Here is a 25,302-nt window from a genome sequence, read left to right as displayed (position 1 = left end):
GCCCTGTCTAGTTTAGTCAATGAACCACCAACACAACAATCGTAATGAAGAAATCAACTCACGGTTTGGCCAGCACTTCTCCTGTAACTTTCCTTGTCCTTTGCTCTTTCCATACTGTAAGTCATCGAATGTTACTTGAGGACAAACTTGGCGGGGATGGAGTCAATGATTGACCGCCTGCCGAAACAAACGCCACCTTTTTCAGTTCAGTACAACATGGATGCATGACAACACGAGTTCCAGTGCACTCACCTTTTGCAGCTGGAAATCTTTGGCTTGCTTGACACGTTCCTTCGTTGTTCACTGTGTCCAGTCCTCCAGTCTAGCCCGGCCAGCTGAGGAACAAAGCAAAGCATCAATCATTAACCATGCACCATTCACAGGGCCAACACTTGCAGTTTTTCGGGGGCGAGCGCGAATGCAGGTCCCCACTACCAGAAATTATACGCTCGAGTTACCCACATTTTGGGTAATCGCAAGGGTCAACCCGATCGAAGTGCAATGAAAGGGCCTTGCCTTGAGAGGACTGTGTCCTTGATCACAGTACCTCCCGCGTCAGGTGAGTTTTTTTGTATTTAAGGTAGACGGCCAGGCTCCCTTGCGAGGAGTGCAATGCCTGCCCACTGCAAGTCTCATCCATAACAAGGATACAGTGCTAGTCCAACGCCAATTGGTCTACCTAAGGTAGGGGACACCTACAAAAGTAGCCAGCCCGCCAACTTCGCCGAGGAATCGAACCTCACCTACCTCATTAGAAAAATTCCCAACCCAAAAACCCCGACACACAAAACAAAACAAACAGGACAACACCAAGGACAAACACAAGACAGATAGAACAGGACGAAACGAAACAACAGACACAACCCTGCAAACAGTACACCAACTAAGGAGACGCAGTTCAAGAGGACACAACAAACAACCTAATATAAACTAAAACTTAGATATTGAGTGACAGTTGACCAGTAGTAACAGAAGCAATAACACCACAAGTACCCCATTGACGATGAAAAAAATGACGGCGACGAGAGGACTTGAAACGCTTAAAGAACAACGAAAGGTTGAACTTCACACCCAACTTCATACACTCGATGACAGGCAAAGTGCCAGGCTTTACACTGCGAAAACGGAAGTCATTCCTAGACCGGCAAATAAAGAATTTGCACACATTCAGAATGTAATCAAAAACGCGAGGGGTAGCACGTAACTCATCAGCCAAAGAGAGAATCACGGACAAGCAGAACAGGGGACATCAGACTAAAGGAGAACATCAACGATTGAAGCCAGGACAGAACACTTTGGGCCAAAGGACAAGCGTAAAACAAGTGAGACAAAGACTCAACAGGAGCACCCAGAAACACGGAAGAGGGAGAGGAAGGGCAAAAGAGGAAAGACGGTCAGCAGTGTAGAGGACACCGTGGGCAATGTTCCAATTGAGATCTAACACTTGGTGATCCAGGTCGAAAAAGGACAAAGAACGCCACGTAGAGGGCCAGTAAAGCAAACCGAACACGGGAGCAAACTTTTCAACACAATGGGGGTCAGCAAGTCTATCGGACAACAAAAACTGATAACAGGACTTTGTAGACATAGAACAGACAGGAACACAAAAATGAGGATCGGCAGAACCAAAGACCAAAGAAGACCGGGAGGTGGAAAAGGCACCTCCAAGCTCACGCCAAGCCAAAACCAGAGACTTGTAGAAAGGAGGGAGATCACCAGGTTGAAAGGAAAATGGGGAGGAGAACACATCAAGGAAAGAGGCACTGAAATACAAATCAAACCAAAAGGACATAAACGAAACCCAACCAGAACGGGAGGGAGCAAAACGCTTCACCCATTGAGCCAAAAGCGACCAGACTTTCAACTTAACATCTACAACACAAAAGCCGCCATAAAGGGGCGGCTGGACAACCACACCACGAGAGACAAGGTCACGTTTGCCACTCCAAAAGAAGTTGAATACCAAGGTACAAAGCTCATGCATGACACGAGGCGGCATGAAAACAAGGGAACCAACATACCAAATACAAGACAAGGCAAGCGCGTTGATTACAAAAGCCTTCCCACGAAGGGACAAGGAATGAGAACGCCAAGAAGAGAGAACATTGTCTACAGCATGAATACGAGGCCACCAATTGTCTTACACCAGGTCCTCAATACCAATGAACACACCTAGGACCTTCAGTTTAGACGAGGACCAATCAAGGTCAACGGGAGGATCCAAACGGCCACGCCAGCTACCAAGCCAAAGACCCTTGGACTTGCCACAATTTAATTTTTAACCAGAGGCTTTCTGATACAAATTGTAGGTGTCAAAGGTAGCTTTGATGGAGTTGTCAGATGACAAGACGAGAGAGGTATCATCGGCGTATTGGGAAATGGGAGACAAAGGTGATGACCCAGGAAGGGTAGGACCAGAAATGCGGGGGTTACAACGGATATTTACAGCGAGAACTTCAGAAACAAGCACATACAGCAAAGGGGAGAGAGGACAGCCTTGACGCACACCACGAGATAGATTAAAGAAGGGTGACAGATAACCATTGACATTAACAGCACTTTGAACACAATTGTAGAAAAGGTTGACCCATGAGACGAAAGAAGGACCAAAACCCATAGTAGATAGAGTGGACCGCATGAAATCCCAGTCCACCCTGTGAAAAGCCTTTTCTTGATCTAGCGAAAGAATAGCGACAGGCACATCAAAGGAGGTAGAGCAGTAGAGAACATCACGGAGGAAAGCCACATTTTCGCCAATAAACTGGCCAGGGACCTTGCAAGTCTGGTCTTTATCAACAACCAAATGGATGACGTTCAAAAGGCGACCAGCAATGACACGCACAGCTAATTTATAATCCACATTAAGAAGAGAGATCAGACGCCAATTCTTAGGGTCCAAACGATCACCCTTCTTCAAAAACAGAAATGACGCCACGACGCTGAGACAAGGAGACACATCCAGTGTCAAAACACAAGTTAAGGACATTGACCAAATCAGGACCAAGGACAGACCAGAATTTCAGATAAAACTCGATGGGAAGGCCATCAAAGCCAGGAGCCTTACACCTGGCCATACCCTGAAGGGCAGTAAGACATTCCGGACAGTAAGGTGTCCTTCACAGAGGGCAGCCATGTCAGGAGGCAGGGAGGAAGAGACATTCTCAAGGGGAGAAGCACGAATAACAGGATCAGTGGAGTTGGCAGAAAATAAAGAAGTATAAAAAGCACCAAAAGCTGCACATAACTCAGCGGGGGAAGAGACAATGGTACCATCATCTAACTTGATTGCCGAAATCCGGCGATCGGCCCCGCACTTCTTTTCAAGCCTAAAGAAATAGGCAGAGGAAGTCTCACCTTAAACCCAGCGGGCCCTAGAACAGACCTGGGCCCCTCTAGCAGCCTCAAGATCCAATTTGGCCAATTCTGCAAGGGCTGAATGATACGGGCCAACACAAGAGGAAGAGCCACCATCAATTTTCATCTTCAAATGATCAATCAAGCGGACGAGATCTCTACTGCTAGAATGAGCTTTTGATCTCTGACAACAGTACTTGATCGTAAGACCTTTAATGAGACTCTTGCCTCCCTCCCACCACTTGGCAAGAGAAGGGAAACGAGAGACTGAGGAGCGCCATTTACTCCAGGCAATAGAAATAAGATCACAATGCTCCATAGATAGAATAGAGGTATTTAATTTCCACAATCCAGGGCCAGGGAGAACAACATCTGGAACAGACAACGACAAAAGAAGAGCACAATGGTCAGAAAAAGGACAGGAAACAATGTCACAGGAGGAAACAGAGGGCACCCACGCATAGGGTACACCGCAGAGGTCAATTTGGGAGGCAATAGAGCCATCCTGCTTGGTCCAAGTAAAGCCAGAAGAGTCGGGGTGAAAGTGCCGCCAGATATCAACGACACAGCAAGTGTCAAACAGGGCAGACAAGCGAACAGAGCTCTCACGGCTGGAATAAAGTGGATCAGAGCCACGACGATCCTTTAACTGATCAAAAACGGTATTAAAGTCACCCACAAGAAGGGTGGGGACAGAAGGATCGATCCCGTCAGAAACATTCTCAAGGAACTGGTCATGATCAGGGTTTTGATTAGGCGCATAGAGATGACAAACACGAAACGACTTGCCATAGAAAGAAAACTCACATTGCAGAAGGCGGCCATCTGCATCAGACCATGAGTCCACAAGGGACAACGGGGGAGATATAGGATGACACAGCCACGGAAGTGATTAGAACCAGGAGAAACACAAGACAAAAAACCAGAAGAGGAAAACCACGAGATACACTCTGCCAAAGAGACACAGTGAGTCTCCTGCAGACAGACCACATCAACAGTAAGAGGCAAGGAGTGCAACCACTGAACAAGGCCGGTCCTTTTAGACTGGTCTCTAATCCCATTGCAATTAAGAGAGAGGACAGACAAGGCCATGGTAGGAGAGAAGCTGGAGAACAGCAAACAACAATTGCAATTTGGCACAACAAGTAAATTGAGACACAATTTGGACCCATAGACACCACAAACAATTTGGAATTTGGAACCAGAGACAATACAAGGATAACAATTGGTGCACTACAGGGTTTAGTTAGATTAACTAAGCAATATATGTTATTGATATCTACTTCTACTTTCACTACAATTACGATACTTAAGTTATAAAATAGGTTGAGGTATACACTAGAAATAATAATTGGAAATTTGGAGCAAAGAACTACGCAATTGGGAATTTGGACAACAATAGAACCAACCAAACCAGCAAAATCCATCAACAAGCAGCAAAAGCGGAAAAAGCCTTCACATTTTGAAGGAAGACATCAAGTTTGAGGAGGACCTCGAACAAGCTAAACAGGCAGCAGCAGAAACACCAGAAGGTAAGTGATAATTTGGAACATGGAACAATTGGTACACTACGGAGTTTAGTTAAAACAACTAAGCAATATATATTATCAATATCAATAATTACTTTCACATAGATAATAATTGGAAATTTGGACAAAAGGACAACACAATTGGAAATTTGGACAACAAAAACAGCAAAAACCATCAACAAAGTAACAAAAGCGGAGAAAGCCATCACATTTTGAAGGAAGACATCAAGCTTGAGGACCTCAAACAAGCTAAACAAGCAGTGGCAGAAACACCAGAATGTAAGTGATAATTTGGAACATGGAACAATTGGTATACTACGGAGTTTAGTGAAAACAACTAAGCAATATATATTATTAATATCAATTACTACCTTTACATCGATAATAATTGGAAATTTGGACCAAAGACCAACACAATTGGGAATTTGGACAACAATAAAACCAACCAAACCTGCAAAAACCATCAACGAAGCAACAACAGCGGAGAGAGCCATCTGGATCTGGAGGGAGGCCTCAAGTTCGAGGAGGACCTCGAACAAGCCAAACTGGCAGGAACAGACACCAGAAGGTAAATGACGGCCTGGAATGCGAGAGGCCTTCCGGGCATGCGATTTAGGTTTAGACCGATAACTGCTGTCAGAAGACAAAAGATCTGAGGCGACGCGCTTTCGAGCAGACGAAGGTTCCACCATAACACTATCATGAGATTGAACACTACAACTCTCACCAGATGACGAAGCAGCAACAAGGCTATCAGAAGACTGGAGGACAGTTACAGAGGCTTCATTCACAATCCCAGACAAACCAACCAAAACCAACTGACTTGGGGAACCATCTGACTGAGTCTGGAGTTCATCCAGTTGGTTGAGCCTCTTGTCAGGAAGCAAAGAGGGGTGGGAGGCATCAGGCGTCTGCAAAGGCTGCGGAGACAAAAAATCAAAAGGACGAGCCCCGCCACGGGCAGCAGGATCAGCGGCAGAGGAACCAATAGCAGAAACGTCAGCAGCAGGGGCAACGGCAAGAGAAGGATCGGCAATATTCGTGTCTGCATCGTTAACCTCAGCAGCAACACCACCCATATCACTAGCGACGACATTACCAGCATCAACCTCTGAAGTAACCGATTGGAAATCATCATCAAGCGCAACTTGCTTCCAGCGGCGACAGTTAGGAAAGGAGCCCAAAGCATGACCGCCTTTACATTTAAAACATACAGTGGGACACTTACGAGCAAAATGCCCCACCCCTTTGCAAGCTAGACACTTCCCTTTGTAAGGACAATTAAAGGCAATACAAGTGCCTTCCTTACAGATGTCGCAATAAATGGGCTGACCACGATACCAGACCTTACAACGGTAAGAATTAATAGTTATAAACCGAGGGATAGAGCTTTTAAGGTTGATGCGTATGACACACGTACCAGTCGCAATTTCGGGGAGATTGGTCCAATGTTGGAATTGAATACCTTGAACAGTTCCAAAGGAGCCCAGCGCATCATTAATAAACGAGTTTGGCGCATCATAGGGATAGTTGTAAACAACAACATTTACCCAATTTGGAGGTGGAGGAGGGGGAGGGACCACAGCCACTTTAACACCTTTCATATCCTACTCACTCCTAAGTTGCACAATCTCGCAAGCAGTCCTATCTTAAAAGCTTACACGGTCGATCTTGTTAGGACATTTCTGTAAAGCAAGAACTTTGATGTTTTGAGCAGCAAAATGCTCCACGATAGACTTTGCAATATCAGTATTGGAGGCATCCTCAGCAAAACAATTAACCTTTAAATCAGCCATGCGAGTCATATAGTTGGTAGGCATGACTGGAAAAACAAGAGAGATACAAAACAAACACACCCAAAAGGGCAAACCAAAAAGTTAAGCCCAGATGGGCGGGACACCCAACCGGATGGGCAACCCGGCTTAACTAAACGCTGGATGGGTGACCAAGGGAACAACAAGAAAACTCGAAGGCAAGATGGCGCCCAGAAAATAGCTAGAAAAGCCACAAAAACCAGCCAAAAGCTGGCAAACTTACCAAAATGACAGAAGGACAGCAAAAGGCGTACCAAAATGATAGGGCCTTCGACCATAAAAGCCTGTGTCAGGTAAGTTTTTTTTTTTGTGGAGAGCAGATGAAGGCGAAGTGCAATGCCAACACGTGCAAACCGAGGAGAGGGACACCCACGTCGCCATAAGTCGCCCGGGAATTGAACCCAGCCTCTCCCCAGGCAAGATTACACACTTAGACTAAACAAGGACAAATACACAGACAAAACAATAGGAGGGATAGGGGAGACACCCGGCCCAGAGGTGAATCTCAACATGGAACACAACAAAGAAGAAAAACAGGAGACAATACAACAGAACGTACATGAATAATTTTTTTATGATTTTGCATTTAAATGAAAACAAACAATTGAAACAGGCAGCGGAGTCTGACAAGCAGACTACAAGTTAGAAATTAAACTGAACCTCATCACCAGAAACAGAAGCAATGACACCAGAAGCACCCCACTGTTTAATGAAAAATCAGCATGCACACTTAGGAAACCAGAGTTTTAGAATAAAACAGGCCTGGGAGTGAACCGCTGCAATGACCTCAACTGCAGAGGGCAGCTGGTTCCTAAACAGAAATCGTTACATGCCAACCAGATGCGATGTTTAGCCAGGTTGATCAAATAGGAGAAAACCAGAGGGATAACCGTGGATTCGGCGGTGTCAAACCCAAACAGCACATGACGAAGACACAGTGACGGAGCAGACGGGACAACAAGGACTAAGAGAGACTGCACCCAAGCCAAAACACTCTGGGCCAAAGGGCACTCAAAAAACAAATGGCCCGCAGTCTCTAAGGGAGCACCACAGAAACAATCAGGAGGAACAGACGACATACGAAAAGATGAACGGAGACGATCAAAAGGCATGACATGAACTTGAGACCAAGTTGTCGACCAATACAGGTCACCAAAAACAGCACAAAACTTAGTGACACAGTGAGGAACTGCCGAGGGACGTAAGAGTACGCCAACTTAACAGACAAGCAATCCACAGAAGTTACCACACCAGAGTTACTAAACAACAAGTTGGGAAAAACACCATGGCCACCCAACAAGCCCCAAACATGAAACATCGAGGAATAAAAGGTTGGCAAAAGTTCATACAGGTAAAAAGCAGGGTAAGCCAGAACGACAGCAGGGTCATCACCAAAAAACTTCAAACAAAACAACTTGAAAAACAGAGACCAACTCGAGGAAGATTGACAGAGGCGACGAACCCAAGCCACATGAAGGGCACGAAACTTGGCAGTAACGTCAACTACACCAAAACCACCCTCAGACTTTGGCTGACAAACTACAGCGGGAAACCTTATCTTTCTTCCCCAACCAAAAGAAGGAAAAGATCTCAGCATTGATGGCAGAGATTACCCAATCCAGAGGGGACACGACAGAACCAAGATACCAAAGGCCAGAGAGAGCCAACGCATTGATAACCAGAGCCCTACCTTGAAAGGTGAGGGAACGCTGGCACCAGGTGAACAGTAGGTTTTTAAGAGACTGGATCCGGGGATCCCAGTTGTCATGAGACAGATCACCCGGACCCACAAAAGAGCCAAGACAGCGAAGTTTAACAGCAGACCACCGGATATCAACGGGACCCGACACACAATTCCGCCATGCCCCCACCCATAAACCTTTGCACTTCTTAAGGTTAAGGCGGGCACCAGACCCAAGCTCATAACGATCAAAGACATCGAAAACAGCCAACATAGAATCGTCAGTAGTGACAAGGATGGAGGTGTCAGCATACTGAGAAAGAAAACTAGGAGAAGGCAAAGGAGCTGGGAGGGACAGACCCTTAATCCTCGGGCAAGCTTTGAGGGTGGCAGCCAAAGTCTCAGCAACCAAGACATAAAGAAGAGGAGAAAGGGGACAACCCTGACGAACTCCTCTGCAGATTAAAAAATTCAGACAGATAGCCATTAACAATGACTGAACTCTGGACACCAGTATACAAGGTCTGCACCCACTTACAGAACGAAGGGCCAAAACCCAAACGTTCAAGGGTGCAAAATAAAACCTCCCATTCAACTCGGTCGAACCCCTTCTCCTGATCAAGGGTAAGAACTGCCAAGGGTAGATCTTTCAAAGAGGCATACTGGATGGCATCACGAACATACACAACATTCTCACCAATAAACTGGCCAGGAACACCAGCCGTCTGATCTGGAGACACAACTCTATCGATAACATGCAGGAGGCGACCAGCAATAGCGCGAGAACCAATTTTATAATCAACGCACAACAGAGAAATAGGGTGCCAGTTCTTGAGCAAGGACCGGTCATGAGCTTTAAAAACAAGATTAATAAGACCACGACGTTGAGACACGGAAAGAAACCCAAGACGAAAAGCACAGTTTAAGACATCAACCAAATCAGAGCCCAAAACGGACCAAAAGGCAAGATAGAACTCGGCAGGCAGGCCATCAAGGCCAGGCGTCTTGCTTTTAGCCATGCCCTGTACAGCCTGGAGGCACTCAGGGACCGTCAAGTCACCTTCGCACAGGTCAGCCTCCTCAGGAGAAAGAGATAAGGAGAGATTGGAGAGTAACTCCTCGAGGACAACTGGATCCGTCTCACAAGAGCTATACGAATTCCTATGGAAATCAGCGGTGGCAGCCAGAAGATCCTCAGTAGAAGTAACAGAGCGGTCACCAACTTTGAGAGAGAAGCTGGTGCTTTCTGCCTTGCGCTTCTTCTCAAGACGGAAGAAGTAGGCAGTCGATGACTCACCCTCCTCAACCCACGTAGCACGCGAGCGAACCTGCGCACCATGGGCCTGATCAAGGGAATACTCCTGAAGATCGGAAAGCGCTTCCCTATAGTCAGACAGAGTAGAAACATGGCCCTGGTCAACCAAAGATTTCAAACTAGCCACCTTCTCAGATAACAATTTGGACCACTCTTTCTTTTTAGCAGAGCGACGACAACAGTAATCAAGGGACAGGGATTTGATACATGCCTTTCCCAAATCCCACCAATCCAGAAGCGAAGAGAACGAGTCTCTAGCACACTGCCAAGCACACCAAAAGGCTGAAACCTCACCAACATAATCGGGTTCTGCCAGGATAGAAGTATATAGCTTCCAAAAGCCAGATCCACGAGAGACAGCATCAGGGAGGGACTTCAAAGACAAGGAGACAGCTGAATGATCAGAAACAGGACAGGCAAAAATATCACAGGAGGAAACAGAGGACAACCAAGAAACAGCAACCAACAAGATCGATCCTGGAGGCAGAAGTGCCATCAGGACGGAGCCAAGTAAAAGCTTGCTTGGTCGGGTGACACGACTGCAAAACATCCAGGGTGTCAGTCACCGACACAGCACCAGCATTCTTGCGATCACAGTAGGAATTAGCAAGGAGTGACAGGCCTGCACAACTTCTAACAATGGAAACTTTTGTACCATGTAATATATGACCCCTTTATAGTTTTGCTCTTACGAGTATGTCTTTTAGGGATTTACCTCTTTTATACGATATTAGTGGTGGCTCTTTGAAAATTTGCCGTAGAGAAGGCTGATTTTGTATCAAGTGCCATTTTTCCATTAAAACATTTTTGAGGTTGGGCACTGATGGTTGATATTGTGTTACAAAAGGCAAGAGTTCTTTCCAGCTTTCATGTTTTTGTCTTAGCGCCGATTCCCTTTCTGTGAATTTAATATCTGAAAGGAGTGTTTCGATCAGATTTTTCGGGTAACCTCTAGCAAGGAGACGTGATTTGAATTTGTAAATGTTCTCTTCAAATGTTGCTCTTGAAGAGTTAGTTCGTAAGAGTCTTAGAGCTTCGCCCTTCACGAATCCCTTTTTGACACCCGGTGGGTGGCTAGAGGAAAAATGAGGGTATTGAAAGGTTTCAGTTGGCTTAAAGTGTGTTTTTATATCCAGGATGGATTGATCTCTAAATCGTTTGCCTTTGTATACAACTGTATCCAGAAATGTAGTTTCAGTATTTGAAATTTCAGCTGTAAATTTGATTGTAGGGTGATGTGAGTTTGCTTGTTTGATGAACTTGTCTATATCAGGTTGGCTAACATCCCACAAAGAAAAAATATCGTCAATATATCGTTTCCAGATTGTGGGTTTTGCGATGCTATTGCTAAGAATCTCTGTTTTGATATTGGCCATAAAAATATTTGCAAAAGCAACGGCCATTTTAGTACCCATGGCGGTACCGTGGATTTGTAGATAATTCTTACCGTTGAATTGGAAAGAATTTTCTTTCAGTATCAGGCTTAGCATTTCTTTGAGATATTGTGTGGGGATAGGAGGGTTATTTCTGTGAAAGTTTTCATATGCTCTGCATACTGTAGTTATACCCTCTTCTTGTGGTATATTAGTATATAGACTTGTTACGTCCATTGATACAAGGAATGTTTGTTTATTCACTTTCGTCTTTTCAATGAAATTAATAAAATCTGTAGTGTCTTTTAGATAAGACGCTTGTGATATGGAAATAGGCTGAAGTAATGTGTCAACAAATGCTGATATTCGTTCTGTAGGCCCACTGCAGCCTGAGATAATTGGTCTTCCTACTAGAGTAGGTTTGTGGATCTTTGTAAGGGTATAGAATTCCGGAATCCGCGGTAGATTTGGTGTTTGAGATAACCACTTTCTAGTCATGTCATCAATGTAGTTGCCACGGTGTAGTTCTGAGATCAAGCGTGACACCTTCGTATGTGTTTCCTTAACTATAGGCTTGTCAAGAGGCTTGTAATTATCTAGGTCATTGATTTGGACTTGGCCCTCTTGTATTTTATCATTTTTATCCATGACTACAAGTGTGCTTCCCTTGTCCGCTTTTTTGAAATTAAGATCTTTGCTTTGCTGTAAAACATTTAGCGCTTTACGTTCTTTGTGTGACAAGTTTGGTTTTTGTCTGGTTATTTTTATCTCCGCGATTTGTTGTTTAACCTCTTCCAGGTAGGTTTCTAATGTGACTGATGGTTGGACTGGCGGTTCCCAGTTTGATTTGACATAGAAGGGATGTATTGATTTGTTTTGCCCGTGAAAAATTATTTTAAGCACATTCGTCTTGCGAAATCCTTGTAATCTTGCAAGAGTTGGCGCCGTATTTTAGTTTTCGTTACTGTGGCGGTTGGTATAAATTTTAATCCCTTTGATAGCAATTTAATTTGGTTGTCAGTCAAATTCGCTTTCGATAGATTTTTAATAAATCTATCGTTATTTTTTGTAAGAGAAGAGGTTGATAGTTTTCTGCATTCATTACGCTTTTTGGTTTTTATTTGTGTTTTTGTGATTTTTGATTTTCCCTTCCTTTTATTTTTTCTGTCTGTGTTAGCAGTGTTAGAACATTCAGTGAACAGACATGTGTACTTTTCAACATCTTTATTGTTTACAACTTCCTTTAATGTTGACAGTAGTGTAGGCACATTTTCAGCATCGATTCCTAGTATAGCTGCTAGGTTTTTTACACTGATGTCCGCCGATAGCGGTTTAGGTTTGGATTTGTTATTTAAGCCTCTCTCTGGAGTTCCTTTTCGGAGAGTTTTACCTTTTTCTTTGCGAAACTTAATTTTTTGTTTCTCGAGGCAGCGGTAATTAAACCTAGTGAGTGCTGATAGAAAGCCATGCTCTGCTTTTTGTTTGACCACCTGAATGTCTTTTTTGAACTGTTCGTCCGGCGGGATATTCGCCCGCGCTCTGTATCGTAATGACTTTGGACAGGTCTTATTGTCCAAGTGTGTCTGTAGCTTCTTTATGGACTCCTCAGTTTGTTTGATTTTATCCTCCAGCGAGTAAAGGTTTTCTGGTTCTGCTTTTCTTTTTCTGTTTTCTCCGTTTCTTTGGTTTTTTGCTGTTGTCTCTGATGGTGTTTTGATGGGTTGATAACTCGTTATTTCGTCCTCGGGCTCTGAGGCACTATCAATGTCGCTGTCCTTTGAGCACCCGGCCATTTCATTCTCATCCAGTGGTGTGTTTAACGGGCTCGTATCAGACAACAGTTTATCCTCCGTGTCCATGATCAGAACAGCAAGCAATTTGTGGTTTTAAGCAAGACCGCGGTTTCGAATCTTCACGATTCTCGTCAGTTGCTATTTTCAACTATTTGTAAGTGGAACAGTAGAGTGTTTAACTCAATTCTGATCCACCAAGGGACTTTTTGGCAGTTTGGGTTTATATAGCCACAGCATTTTGAAGTTGGGATCGAAAAAGGCGCATTCTGATTGGTCCTTGCCAGTCAATCAGTTTGCTGTATTTTTGATCCTATATGCTCTCAAGCTCTAAGTTGTGTTTTTGTAGAGGTGGTTAAGTGGATTTTTTCATATAACATGGCTTTTGAGTACTAGTATCATTTTGTGTTAAAATACACTATGTTTTGAATGCTTTTGCTCAGTTATGAAGTAAAGCGTTCAGTATATCGTGCGTATTTCTTGATATATTCTTTAAGTTTTGTACAGTGCACAATGTACAGTATTGTGTTATTTTGAGGTTTCGCGTGTCAGAACGGGGCTCTGTCTGGAAAGTATCACAGTAGGAATTAGCAAGGAGTGACAGGCCTGCACAACTTCTAACAATGGAAACTTTTGTACCATGTAATATATGACCCCTTTATAGTTTTGCTCTTACGAGTATGTCTTTTAGGGATTTACCTCTTTTATACGATATTAGTGGTGGCTCTTTGAAAATTTGCCGTAGAGAAGGCTGATTTTGTATCAAGTGCCATTTTTCCATTAAAACATTTTTGAGGTTGGGCACTGATGGTTGATATTGTGTTACAAAAGGCAAGAGTTCTTTCCGGCTTTCATGTTTTTGTCTTAGCGCCAATTCCCTTTCTGTGAATTTAATATCTGAAAGGAGTGTTTCGATCAGATTTTTCGGGTAACCTCTAGCAAGGAGACGTGATTTGAATTTGTAAATGTTCTCTTCAAATGTTGCTCTTGAAGAGTTAGTTCGTAAGAGTCTTAGAGCTTCGCCCTTCACGAATCCCTTTTTGACACCCGGTGGGTGGCTAGAGGAAAAATGAGGGTATTGAAAGGTTTCAGTTGGCTTAAAGTGTGTTTTTATATCTAGGATGGACTGATCTCTAAATCGTTTGCCTTTGTATACAACTGTATCCAGAAATGTAGTTTCAGACCTAACGAAAACAAACGAGCAGCAGTATAGAGGATACCGTGAGTGATTTTCCATGACAGATCAATGACAGGACGATCCAAATTGAAAACAAAAAGGTGTTGCCAGGTGGTGGACCAATAGAGGTCACCAAATGAAGGGGAGAACTTGAGAACACAGTGGGGAGAAGAGTAATTCTCAGACAATAGATGAACATAGCAAGATTAGCCGACATGGATGCAGTGATAAAGGCATGACCAGAAGCCATAACTAGGGAGGAGCGGGCAGCAGAAAAGGAGCCATCAACTGGACGCGAAGCCAAAACTAAAGAGTGATAAAAAGGGGGAAGATCACGAATAACAACACTGAAAGGCTGGGAAAAAACCTTCAAAGGAGAGAGATCGAGACAAGAGTCGAACCAAAAGGCCATGAAAGAGACCCAGCTAGCCAGAGAGCTCACAAATCGTCTGACCCATTGAATGATTAAAGACCAGACTTTCAATTTGACATCAATAACCAAGAAGCCACCAAGAAGGGAATGCTGAACAACACACAAATGGGACACCAGCTCCCGCTGACCTTTCTAGAAAAAGTGAAACACCAAGGAGTTCAGCTCTTTAAGAACCCAAGGAGGCATGTGGATTAATGAGGCCACATACCACACCTGGGCAAGAGCAAGGGCATTAATGACAAGGGATCTCCCCTGAAAAGACAGAATACGCTGCCACCAAGAAAGAAGAACATTTTAAACAGCATCAATTGGAAGGTGCCAATTGGCTTCCTCAAGGTTACCGAGGCCCAGGTAAACACCAAGAAACTTGAGCTTGGTAGAGGACCAATCCAAAGCAACGGGCGGATCAGTCCAACCAACCCAAGATCCAAGCCACAAATCCTTAGATTTGGACTCATTGAGCCTGGCACCACACATCTGGTCTTTTTCGACAACGAGATGGATGATCTTGAGAAGCCGGCCCGAGATGGCCCGAGCAGCGAGCTTGTAGTCAACATTGAGCAATGAGATAGGACGCCAATTTCCCATATCGAGTCGATCACCCTTTTTAAAAGAAAGAGAGATAACCCCTCTACATTGAGAATGTGACAGACGACCAGAGCAAAAGCAGGAATTAAGTACACAAACAAGATCTTCACCAAGGAGATCCCAGAACTTCAAATAGAACTCCATGGGAAGACCATCCGACCCAGGAGCTTTGCGGCGGGCCATGTCAGGCAGGGCAGCATGGCACTCCTCAGGGGTAAGAAGGCCCTCGCAGGTTCCCACATCCTCAGAAGGCAGAGAAGAGCCAACATTCCGTAACAGAGAGGCCCTAGAGCCAGCATCAGTCAGCTTAGAGCAGAAAAGATTAGAGTAAAAGGAAGTAACCACATCATTCAAACCAGAGGTGTCAGAGACAATAGTACCATCAGAGGTTCTCCAAGCAGAAATTTTGTGATGCAATCCACGCTTCTTCTTAAGCCTAAAAAAGTAAGCTGAAGAAGACTCACCATCCTCAACCCATTTGACACGAGAGCTGACCTGTGCTCCCTGAGCAGCTTTAAGGTCCAATTTGGCTAACTCAGCAAGGGTAGAGTTATAAGGACCGAGACAAGAAGAATTGCCTTGGTTGAGCTTAGATTTGAGATGTTCAGCAAGACAGACAAGCAGATCACGCTAACTGCAAGTTGCACTTGATTTGGTAACACCAAAATTAATGGACAACCCCTTAACACGCTCCTTACAGGCCTCCCACCACTTTGCAAGGGAGGAAAAACAATTTTGACGGTGATGCCAATCGACCAGAAAGTTAGAAATTAATGAAACATAATTGTCATCTTCTAGAAAAGAGGCGTTAAGTTTCCAACGCCCAGGACCACAAAGTACAGCATGAGGAACATTAACCCTGAAGAGAACAGCGCAGTGGTCTGAGAACGGACATGGCAAGATATTACAGGCCGAGACAGATGAAATCCAAGGATATGGGCAACCAAAAGGTCAATGCGGGACGAGAGGGAGCCATCCCACCTAGACCAGGTAAATGCAGAGTTTGACGAATGGAGGCAACGCAAGAGGAGTCGAAGAGCCGAGTGAGCACCAAAGTACTCTCACAAGAGGTATCATCAATGAGGAGCCAGCACGATCCAAAGAACGGTCAAAAACTGTGTTGAAGGCACCACACAGAACGGTCGGGGATGCAGGGTCCACCAAAGTGTCAAGTTGGTTAAAGAAAAGATCATGAGCTGGGTTACGATTGGGTGCATAGATGCACAGAACACGGAAACAAGAATCCTGGAAGGTAAATTCACACTGAACATACCGACTAGCATTGTCAGACCAAGAACGAACCAGATTGAGGGAGGGATGAAAGAGCACGATGCAGCCACATGATCATGTAGAATCAGGGGACACAACACAAGAGAACCCTGAAGATGAAAACCAGGACCTACACTCAGCCTACGACAAGCAGTGAGTCTCCTGCAAGCAGACGACATCAACTGGGGAAGGCAAAGAGTGCAACCACTGCAGCAAACCCTTATGTTTGTCAATGTCATGCAAACCATTGGTATTAGGGACTTTAAGATCCAGGATGCGACAGCTCTTAGGACGCGGTGACCGGGAAAAAAGTGGAACGAGGATGGCGTTGTAAATGTGGGAAATTTGAGTTAAGATTTGCGACGCGATGTATCGGTGCATTAATCTGTACAAAGGTTTTGACGAAGAAACAAAAAATGGCTTCAAAAAAATTCAAGAATTACTGCTACCTTGCTTGGTAGAAGAAATTATAGATGACGAAGAATTTTCAGTGCTTTAAAAGGTGTACGCTCTGCAAAATCTTCCATTTCAGCATACGAGAAATTTTCTCTCGAAAGTAAAAATTCTGCCAAATGCAAGATATTGCATTACTTGTTGAAAGCTTAAGAGTTCCTATTGGAATAAGAATGTTCTCTGGTTAAAAATATATAAAAAACATAAGCTTTCGGCTATCAGTCTATAGCCTTTAACGAATGAAGAATGTAGCGTGCAAGCAAAAATATATACAAATGGGGTGTGAAAAATTGAGAATAAAAACAAGCGTGAAAAAAGCAAGAAGATAAAAATGTAAATGAGGCCTGATTACAATAAAATAGAGTATTGCCTAGGCAACAGTTTTGAGTTGTTATCTGCGTCAATGGTTTTTGCTGTGTGCCAATATTCTAGTGTTTTTCGAACGCGGTAATTGCCTTTTTCAATGACACAAGCATTGTCGAAATCAATGGAGTGATTGTTTTGCCACGCATGGTTGGCAACATTAGAGCCATTTGAATAGTTCTTCAAGTTTCGTTGATGTTCCTTTTTTGGGTTTGGAAGTATCTTCCGGTTTCTCCTATGTAATTCCAAGGGCAGTCTTTACATGGAATTTTGTAAACAACATTACATTGAAAATCTGAGGGTTGAGAGAGTTCCACCCATCTTCAAATACTCTAATGGAACAATCTGTGATGGAACCGAAGGCCTCTATCGTGCTTAAGAGGTTCGCATATCCATGCCGCTATTCCGACATGACACCAATCTTTGGGCAATCAGTGCCAGAGCCCCGTATGATAAGCAACAAGGTTACAGACTGGACATATAACACTCACGGGCACAAGGTTACACAGTGGAACCATGGTATTTTAAACCCGCCTTTAATCGCTATGTATGGAGTTGCTGTCCACTCTAAAGGAGCAGCCCTTGATAACTGTTTCGGCTTTATAGACGGAACTGTGCGGCCCATTAGTCGGCCAATGTCAAAGCAGCGAGTTGTTTATAATGGCCACAAGCACATACATGCGCTCAAGTTCCACATCCCAGTGGACTGATTGCCAATATCTATGGTCCTGTAGGAAAACCCCAGATTTTTTTATTCACAAAGCAACCTGTTTTCCTTTCAATGTCATATGGAATTTTTCTTTCATTTTCACTTGCCTCTTACTTTTGCCTTATTCTTTGGTGAAATTCTTTTTAATAATTAATAATAGCCTATTCAATTTCTTGGGCTCATGCCATACACCCTACCTGCTAGTTATATGTGAAGCCTGCATGACTTGATTTTAGCACACATCAACGATGAGATATATATCCTTAGTTTTTTTTAAGAGTGGAACCTGCCTTCCTTCTTTTAGAAGGCAGAATGCATGATGCAAGAATGCTGGCAGTCTCCCAACTGTACGATGATCTACAAAACTTTACATTTGACCCTGTTGGTAGAGTAATGTGTTTATATGGGGATCCAGCATACCCACTCAGGGGTTCAGTTGCAGGCACCTTTCAGAGTTGGCATTCTAACACACAATATGGAGATGTTTAATGAGCCCATGAGTGCTGTTCGCTCATCAGTTGAATGGTTATTCAGAGATATTGTAAACTACTTCAAATTTAAGAATTTTAAAAAGAATTTGAAGATTGGACTCAGTCAAGTCGGAAAAATTTACATAGTATGTTCTATTTTAAGAAATGCTTTAACTTGTCTTTATTCAAACACAACAGCTGATTATTTTGGACTAGATCCACCTTCATTAAATGACAATTTTAATTAACAGGGCTTTGTCACAGTGGACTATTCATGAGATTAAGATAAGTTTTTTATAATTCCTGTGACAAAAATGCTTCTACAAGAGGGTTGTGGGTAAAAATTTCCTTTGTGATTAACCTTCCCCCTGTGAGTTCCAGACTCTTGGACTGAAACGTGTTGTAGTTCTACTTAGCTATGATTAGTTGAGTTCCCTGTATGTTTTCTTTCCCAAGAATAATCAGTGAAAGGGATAGATATGAAGGGTTTAACTAAGATATCTATGCAACAAATGTAGTTTGGCTCATATAGGTGCACATGAATCAGTACCTTTAGAATCATATTTAATTAACCTTTTGTGGATTAGTTTGAAATGTAAAAACACAACGGATGGCCTCTTACTTGCACAGAGAACAGAGGTACAAGGAAAGTCCCTCAAGTAATAAAACAAAACATTCTTTGTCACTTGAAAAACTGGCAACAATGGTGTACATATACAACATTAGTGAACTTTTCCTGGCTGCTGGTGACAACCAAGTTTCAACTTAACAATTAAGCAACAGTTGCTAACATACAAGTCTCCTCAAACAGAATATAATGCAACAGGTAGTTTTATGTCATGTGTATCTCAAGGGTCTGCAAATTAAGGAGTGTATTTTTTAAAATATTTTTATCCACAAGCCACTCCAAAATGTTCATACTGTGTAGTTTTTGATGTTGGCTTATGCCACTTAAATGTACCAGTCAAATTGAAGCTTAATCATCCTCCCCAGGCATTTGAACTCTTCAGTTATTGGGTGTTTAAATTCCCCCCTCCCAAGGACTAAAAGCCATTCAAATGCCCTAACCTAGGTCCGTTTCAGGTGATCAAATTCCCCCACACCTAGAATTTTAATTAAGTGACCATAATTTATTAATTTTGCTCTTCTATGCAAGGGGGATATTTAAGCTTGGATTTGACCAATACATAACAGTAAAGTACAATTATTGTACATAGTTATTTTATGGGAATGATATGCAGTACTGCAAAATATGCTGCAAAACCTGACTTCTGACACAAATCCATAGATCACTTATTGGTTAATTTCCCCAATAAAGCCATCATTGCCCTCGACTGTTCTTGTTGTTGCATCATCATCATTTGGGTGTTAAGCAGCTGTTGTTGCTGTTCCATAACTTTAAACATTTCGGTTTGTTGTTGTTGTGTTTGTAGCTGCTGTTTGGCCGTTGCTTCCATTTTTACTCTCTCCAACGCTTGCTGTTCTTTCAACATTTTAAACTCTTCTTGCTTCAGTTCATAATTTATCCTAGCCCTATCTGCTAAAAATTCCATCGCATCACTTCCACTTCTTCGCTGTCATTTGGGTTTTTCCTCTTCGTTCTCACTTAATCTTTTCCTAGTCTCAGACAGCTTTTCCATGGCCTTTAATCTCGCATCTTCTGCCTTTGCTTAGTCGTTTTCACATTTTTCATTTTTCTCTGCTCTCAATTCCTGCGATTCAGCATCTGCACTTTCTTGTAAAGCGATAATAGTGTCTAAAAGATTTTCCAGTTCACTTGGCTTGTCGGACGCTATACCAGATGCTTTCTCCTCGGCTCTGAGCTTCCTTTTATGCTTGTTTATGAGAATCCCCATGTGATCACAAACCGATCACTTGTCAACGTTGAATCTCAGTAGGGTACATTCGTTCAAAAATTGAGCTATTTTCTCCCACATCCTGCTTCTTTGAGTGGATCCTTTTTTGGACGTAAAAGGGTTTAAATTTACCACTTCTCGGCACAACAACACGTCTGCTCGTTTGACCAAAACATCACCGAGCTAAAAATAAAATAACAAGAGTGTAAGCTTACATTCAATACTTCGACTGAATGAAATCACGTTTAGTGTCCACAAAACAACACATAACACATGTTTCTCAAACATAACACATGTAAAAAATACAAAGATTTGTTCAACCGACTCCAGTAGACATAAATAAAGTTAACATTTACAAGGAAGGTTTTGGCTAGTATGACATACTTCGATCAAAGACTTCAACCAGCTGTTCACCTGTGAATATAAGATGAAAAATGTCTCAACTGTTGCATCTTTGCCTTCCAAAGTGACTGCAATCTAGGACCAAGATTTTAAGTAACTCTACTGAGAGCCTGAGAGGTTTAACGGAGACAAAGCATTATTTTCATGGACAAAAAAACGATTTTATACTCACATTCTGTACACAACACCAAATTTTGCCAAATGACATTCTCGACGCGACTTGGTGCCACTGACAAAACGCCTTGGGCATGCGCAATATGCACCCTGCCTGGATATTGTACTTCCGGTGGCATCTCAGAGCCGTCGCATCCTGGATCTTAAAGTCCCTATTAAGAGAAATCATGGACAATGCCATAACTACCAAGGTGAGTGAGCAAAACATTGCAATTATCGTGAACAACTCGGCCTAGAACCAGCAACCAATGGAAGAGACTTGTGAGAGCCCACAGAGGGGAGAGGGGAGCAAGAGCGGGAGCCTCTCACAGGGGATTTGGGGGCACCACCAGCAACAGTCATTGGCTTTTTGAACTCAGAATCACTGTCAGAACTGACAGATTTTACAACTTTCGGACCAACCTTCCTACTACTTTGATGACTGGACACTTTTGGATTTTTGTTTTTGGTCACTTTTGGACCATTACTACTACTGTTATTGTTCACTTTTGGACCATCACTAGTATTATTGGTCACCTTTGGACCATCACTACTATTACTGGCCAAATTTGGACCATCACTGGAATTATTTGTCCCTATCGGACCACTACATACATTACTTAGAATTTGCTCAACCACTTTCGGGTTGCTAGAGACAATCTGAATATCCTTAAGAATACTTTCACTACAATTACCAGAGGGGCTGGTGAAAGAAGAGATGGTGGGGGAACAGGAGGAAGGGGAACCTGCAGACTCTTCCTCAGAGAATTCTTGAATAGAGCCCTCAGACTCAGAAAACAAAGAAACCTAAGATGACACAGCCTCTTGAGAAGGGTCTTCCAAAACCTCAACTACCTCAGTAAACTGACTAAGCGTTGACTAAGCATTTTGGAATGTCACACTTGATGCGTGTGAACTCAACGCCATTTTCAATAAGAATAAAACCTCCCTCCGAGAAGCGAAAGTGTCGTACAGTTTTTGATTTTAGTTCGCTGTACGTGGCCAACAAGTTTAATAGGTTGGTATCAGGGAATTCGACCAACACGAACACAGAGACATGAATGCTCCATTCTCCAAGGAGATGCAGCAGTTTGTGAACCTGGTCATAATCAATGCCCTCCTGGGCCAATTTCACAGTGGCTTCAGGGCTCGCCAAGGTGATATCGAAGCATTTTCCTCCGAAGAGAGGGACAATGCCTTGGATTTCACCAGCATAATCCGGTACAGAATGTACAATTTTCAGCGTGTCAATGTCCGTGACATCATTGTCCACGAGGAAACATACAGTTCGCCGGTGAGCAAATTGGGCACGTGGCTTGCTCAAAGCCATGGCGTGACAAGGTCATGTAGGAAAAAACACACCACCATACTCACCCCCATGCAGACAGGAGAAAAAATTTTACGATCAGATATGACATTAGGAGAATAAATATCAACAAGATTAAGTTTAAAACCATTAAGATCAATCAATAAGCTCAGCACCCTGCCGTCAGAATCGGTCAAAAAACCAATAACTTTACCGGAAAAATTCAGAGAGAAAAGGACGGCAACTCCGGCAGATTTGCCCGTCCCAAAGGACCAAAAACACTTGCCCTTCCAAAGTTTTCAAATTTCTCAGCTTGATTTTTGCACGAGACACGTGTCTCCTGCAAATTTTTTCTCTTTTCTTCTCTCAATGATTCGTACCTTCTTCGATCTCCTCTTTCTCTCTCATCATCACTTTTCTCCAAATCTGATCCATCTCGCCGATGTTTATCATCACACCGCTCCGCTTTCTCCCTTGAGTCTTGGACTTTCTCACTTTGCTCCTCGCCCCTTTGTTCTCTGCCTTTGTTCTTTTCTTTTCCCTAGTCTTTCTCATGCCGCGGTTCGTGCAAACTTCCACCCTCTATTTGCATGCGAGCTTGTTGTTGTTCTGCTTCTTGCTGCTTTTTCTTTGCCTGATCCATTTTCGCTTTAAATTTCACCCTTTCCCTCTTCTGTCTTCTCTACATCTTTCAAACCGCTGTCAACATTAGTGCTGTAAAGGACAAATGGGCATTCGACCAGCTGGTGGTCATTGGCTTTACACACAGCACACTTGGCTGGTCCTTCGCAGCTTTCTGCATGTTGACCAGAACGCTCACAATTAAGACGATGACCGGACAAACAGTCCTTCCCTAGGTGGTGTTTGAAGCCACAACACGTTTTGGGCTGATTGGGATACCAGACACGAATGAACTCACCGGCTAGGTTGATTGTGGAAGGAATGTGCCGGCACAAACTCATCTGAGCAGTACGTACGCCATTATCAATAAACTGTGCTATTCATAAATGGCGGCTGCACGGAACAGCCTGGTTTTGAAAACATGAAAGCGAGGCTTGGTAGGCCAGCTGAACCTTGAAGTGCACTTAGATTTGTATTATATTGGAGTCTCTAAGCTGTAAAAACTATGCGAAGATATTTGAAATTTTTATCTTTTGATAAATAGGTGGGTAAAAGGTTCCCTTAGTCTTTGTAGGGGACAACTTTGACCGACAAGAATATTTTCTACTCGCAGATTAGCTGAGAGATGACAACACATTGTTGCGTTCCGTTGTGTATGAAGAGGGATAAGCGAGACAAAGATACGGGGAAAAGATATCCTTTTTTCGTTTTCCAGACGATCCAAGTACCAGAAAGCAGTGGATCCATGCCATTAGAAGAGATGTAGGCAAGGATTTTTCTATATTGGAAGGAACAAGGGTTTGTTTGAGGCATTTTAAGCCTGAAGATTTGAAGAAAAGTCTTAATGGAAGGATCAGTCCCAAACCAGGAGCTGTGCCAAGTATCTTCAAAGGGAAGGGAAGTTCTCCTCACAAACGGCCACCGCCAACTCCACGCTTCACGGCTGCAACCGCGACAAACAATTTAGCATCACAATTTAGTGAAGTTATGCATTCGGCAACCAAATTCAGCGAAGTAACGTAATGATTCATCTTCTACAAATATGGCTGACAGCACGTCTTTTCCAGAAATAGAGATACAAAACTGAAATCCATTGTTGGAAAACGGGGCCAAAGCCAAATTTCTGTAAGACATTGCTCAGGAAGGAACAGTCAACTCTATCAAAGGCTTTTTCTTGATCTAAACTCACCAAAATACCTGTCTCATTAGTAAGAGTAATATAATCCAAAGTGTCTCGAAATAACGCTAAATTAACAAAGATTGTTCATCCCGGTATGGAGCAGGTTTGATCCTCCCAAACAAGTGAAGTTAAAACTTTTGACAAACGGTTTGTTAAGGCTTTTGACAAGATCTTATAATCAACATTCAGTAAGGAAATAGGTCTCCAATTTTTCAAGTTTTTTGGGTCGTCTCCCTGGAGACAACTCGCAGACCTCTTGGGAGATTTCATCAGAGTTTGATCAGTATCATTGAGGGAAACGTCAATGTTAGCCAAAAAATTGCGTTAAATGTGAAAATGTACTTGTTCACGAGAGTATAATTTCCAGTAGAAATCATAATGAGCGGTTTCATTTTCTTGTGAGGAGACTTCGACCCCATCAGCATTGTAAATAACTTTAACAGCATTCTTTTCCACGCATGTTGACTCGAGCGCAAGAAAATATTTCGTTGGTTGTTCTCCTTCTAGCCACTGAGCACGGCTGCGAATTTTAACAGCTTCATTTTGAAGATTAATCGCTTGTAGTTTACTTTCTAGTTGCTCAATTTTATCAGTGGCCGAAACATTGCCAGCGATAAGGTCATGTTTAGCTTTTATCAGTAAATTGATTGCAGTCGTTTTCTCAGGATTCAAATTCCTTTGTTTCCGTTTGGTAAAATCCTGAGCAATATCTCTAAAAGAAATCTTTAAAAAATCCCACCAGTCGTGTAAGGCAGGAAAACATCATTGATATTCTACATGTTCAGAAATCGTTTTAGTTATCACTTTGCAAAAATGAGTGTCCTGAAGGAAACCTAAATTAAGCCGCCAAACCCCAGGTCCGTGAGAGGAAAAATCTTTCACATTGAAGACTAAAACAACAGAAACGTGATCGGAAAAGAAAGAAGGCAAAATTTCATAACTAGTCACAGTGGGGACTAAATCTTGGGTAATCTCGAACCAATGGATTTAGGTGCATTAAACCAAGTGCACTGGGTGAGATTACCGTGTATTTTCCTCCAGATGTCTACTAGGTGGGCATTCCTGTGTAATTCCTTCAATTCTTTAGCAGAGACAAAATTGTCACCAAAGTTATCTTTCTCGCTTTCAATGCGGTTAAAATCTCCTGCCAAAATCTTGACAGAGTTCGGGAAAAAATAATCTCTAATGGAATTGAAAAAACTTTTCCTCTCACTGGGGTTAGTCGGCGTGTAAACATTAACAAAATTGTAATTAGCCTCGCCTAAGCAGGCAAGAACGCTCAAAACCCTGCCGGATGTAACTTTCTTCCCTTGCAATACCTCAAATTGAGTCTTAGGAGAAACCAGAATGGCTACACCTCCCTGTTTACCAAGCACAGGTTACAAGAAGCTTTTACCAGACCATTTTGATCATAAGGATCTGACTACAACAGGTCGCGCTGCCAGAGTTTCTTGCAGATAAACAAA

The 25,302-nt window shown here is 43.0% G+C and overlaps 3 protein-coding genes, 1 non-coding gene and 3 pseudogenes across 4 annotated transcripts in view; 1 reads left to right on the top strand and 6 right to left on the bottom strand.

The window, feature by feature from the left end:
• Nucleotides 1–10,211, bottom strand: part of LOC145486849 (uncharacterized) — an 80,263-nt gene extending 70,052 nt beyond the window's left edge. The window contains exon 1 of the mRNA XM_081465575.1: nucleotides 10,196–10,211. The gene's annotated coding sequence lies outside the window, so the exon portion shown is untranslated. The remainder of the gene's footprint in view (nucleotides 1–10,195) is intronic.
• LOC145465808 (U1 spliceosomal RNA) lies at nucleotides 404–567 on the bottom strand. The gene has a single exon (XR_014041706.1). It is a non-coding gene; the product is annotated as a U1 spliceosomal RNA (small nuclear RNA).
• Nucleotides 931–2,005, bottom strand: LOC145486843 (uncharacterized; annotated as a pseudogene).
• Nucleotides 3,356–6,494, bottom strand: LOC145484921 (uncharacterized). The gene is made up of 2 exons (XM_081463548.1): nucleotides 4,979–6,494; nucleotides 3,356–4,084 (listed from the first exon to the last, which is right to left on the bottom strand). Exons 1-2 carry the CDS (start codon nucleotides 6,485–6,487, stop codon nucleotides 3,356–3,358), a joined length of 2,238 nt encoding a protein of 745 aa, XP_081319674.1. The 5' UTR covers nucleotides 6,488–6,494.
• On the bottom strand, nucleotides 10,120–11,723 carry LOC145486804 (uncharacterized). The gene has a single exon (XM_081465520.1). It carries the CDS (start codon nucleotides 11,712–11,714, stop codon nucleotides 10,368–10,370), a length of 1,347 nt encoding a protein of 448 aa, XP_081321646.1. The 5' UTR covers nucleotides 11,715–11,723; the 3' UTR covers nucleotides 10,120–10,367.
• A 5,153-nt stretch (nucleotides 11,724–16,876) lies between these two features.
• LOC145484913 (uncharacterized) lies at nucleotides 16,877–18,566 on the top strand (annotated as a pseudogene).
• A 986-nt stretch (nucleotides 18,567–19,552) lies between these two features.
• Nucleotides 19,553–20,255, bottom strand: LOC145486881 (uncharacterized; annotated as a pseudogene).
• Between the last annotated feature and the right edge of the window lie 5,047 nt (nucleotides 20,256–25,302).

Source organism: Orbicella franksi, chromosome 1, assembly GCF_964199315.1.
Source record: "Orbicella franksi chromosome 1, jaOrbFran1.1, whole genome shotgun sequence".
In the NCBI taxonomy this organism is placed as follows: Eukaryota; Metazoa; Cnidaria; class Anthozoa; order Scleractinia; family Merulinidae; genus Orbicella; species Orbicella franksi.
Note: the sequence above shows the minus strand (reverse complement) of the source record. Positions and strands in the feature narration are given on the sequence as shown.

Bases quoted from the DNA above. Each gene is read 5' to 3' on its own strand.
- LOC145484921 (XM_081463548.1), bottom strand. From the start codon at position 6,487: ATGAAAGGTGTTAAAGTGGCTGTGGTCCCTCCCCCTCCTCCACCTCCA. The intron at 4,085-4,978 runs GTAATTATTGAT...GATCATGACCAG, and splicing joins CAATTATTATCTATGTGAAA to TTCCTTGAGAATGTTTCTGA.
- LOC145486804 (XM_081465520.1), bottom strand. From the start codon at position 11,714: ATGGATAAAAATGATAAAATACAAGAGGGCCAAGTCCAAATCAATGAC.